Source organism: Cenococcum geophilum (genome assembly GCF_001692895.1).
Source record: "Cenococcum geophilum 1.58 unplaced genomic scaffold K441scaffold_4, whole genome shotgun sequence".
In the NCBI taxonomy this organism is placed as follows: Eukaryota; Fungi; Ascomycota; class Dothideomycetes; order Gloniales; family Gloniaceae; genus Cenococcum; species Cenococcum geophilum.
This window is the reverse complement of record NW_027137562.1, coordinates 1462004-1462832: the sequence shown is the minus strand read 5'-3', so window position 1 is coordinate 1462832 and position 829 is coordinate 1462004. Positions and strand designations below refer to the sequence as shown.

The 829-nt window shown below is 49.0% G+C and overlaps 1 protein-coding gene across 1 annotated transcript; it reads right to left on the bottom strand.

The window, feature by feature from the left end:
- Positions 1 to 268: 268 nt before the first annotated feature.
- K441DRAFT_538437 (uncharacterized protein) lies at positions 269 to 591 on the bottom strand (the record flags this gene model as incomplete). The annotated part of the gene is made up of 2 exons (XM_067642524.1): positions 269 to 323; positions 395 to 591. Coding segments are annotated over 2 exons (252 nt in total), but the record flags the coding sequence as incomplete, so codon positions are not given.
- Positions 592 to 829: the final 238 nt, after the last annotated feature.

The window sequence follows — 829 nt, the reverse complement described above, 5'->3', positions numbered from 1 at the left end:
TCGTTACAGGTATGCAAGCCCGTTGAGTATCTGCTATAGTTAGTGCCCTGCTTAATAGTTATTGCGCTATTGGGTTTTTACCTGTCTAAGTATTGTAGCCAAGCGAATTTCGTTAAGGTGAGGATTGCCGGCGACGTAGTACAGAGAGTAGGCCATAAACTCGAAAATGACATAGGAGGCGCGGTGGAAAGAAGGCAAAATAGGTAAGACTCGGACTAGTTGTAACTTTCTGCGGACTATTATTCTCCGGATGTGACCGTTCGTCAGACTAGTTGTTCTCCAGACGTGACTGTTCTCCAGACGTGACTGTTCTCCAGACGTGACTGCTCCAAGACGTGGCTATTCCAGATGTGGCTGTCAGACGCGGCTGTTCTCCAGACGTGGCTCTTCTCACGTGGCTGTTCTCCAGACGTGGCTGCTCTCTAGACGTGGCTGTTCTCCAATTTGGCGCCGCCAAGAGGACCGGTCATTTTGGGCCAATTGGGCATTCTCTAGACGTGGCTGTTCTCCAGACGTGGCTGCTCTCCACGTGGCTGTTCTCCAGACATGGCTGTTCTCCAGACGTAGCTGTTCTCCAGACGTGGTTCTCCTATTTGGCGCTGCCAAGAGGACCGGTCATTTTGGGCCAATTGGGCATCCGATAATTCTCCAGATGTGGCTGTTCTCCAGATGTGACTAGGATCCCCTAACTACGGTTAGCTAAAAATAGAGGGTCCTAGAATTGGGTTCTAAGGGTGATATTTGAAGCGCAGTGAAAACTTATGCAAGTTATGATAAATAACCTGTTCTCCCGTAGCAAATATTATCGAACAGGCCATATAGACATGCA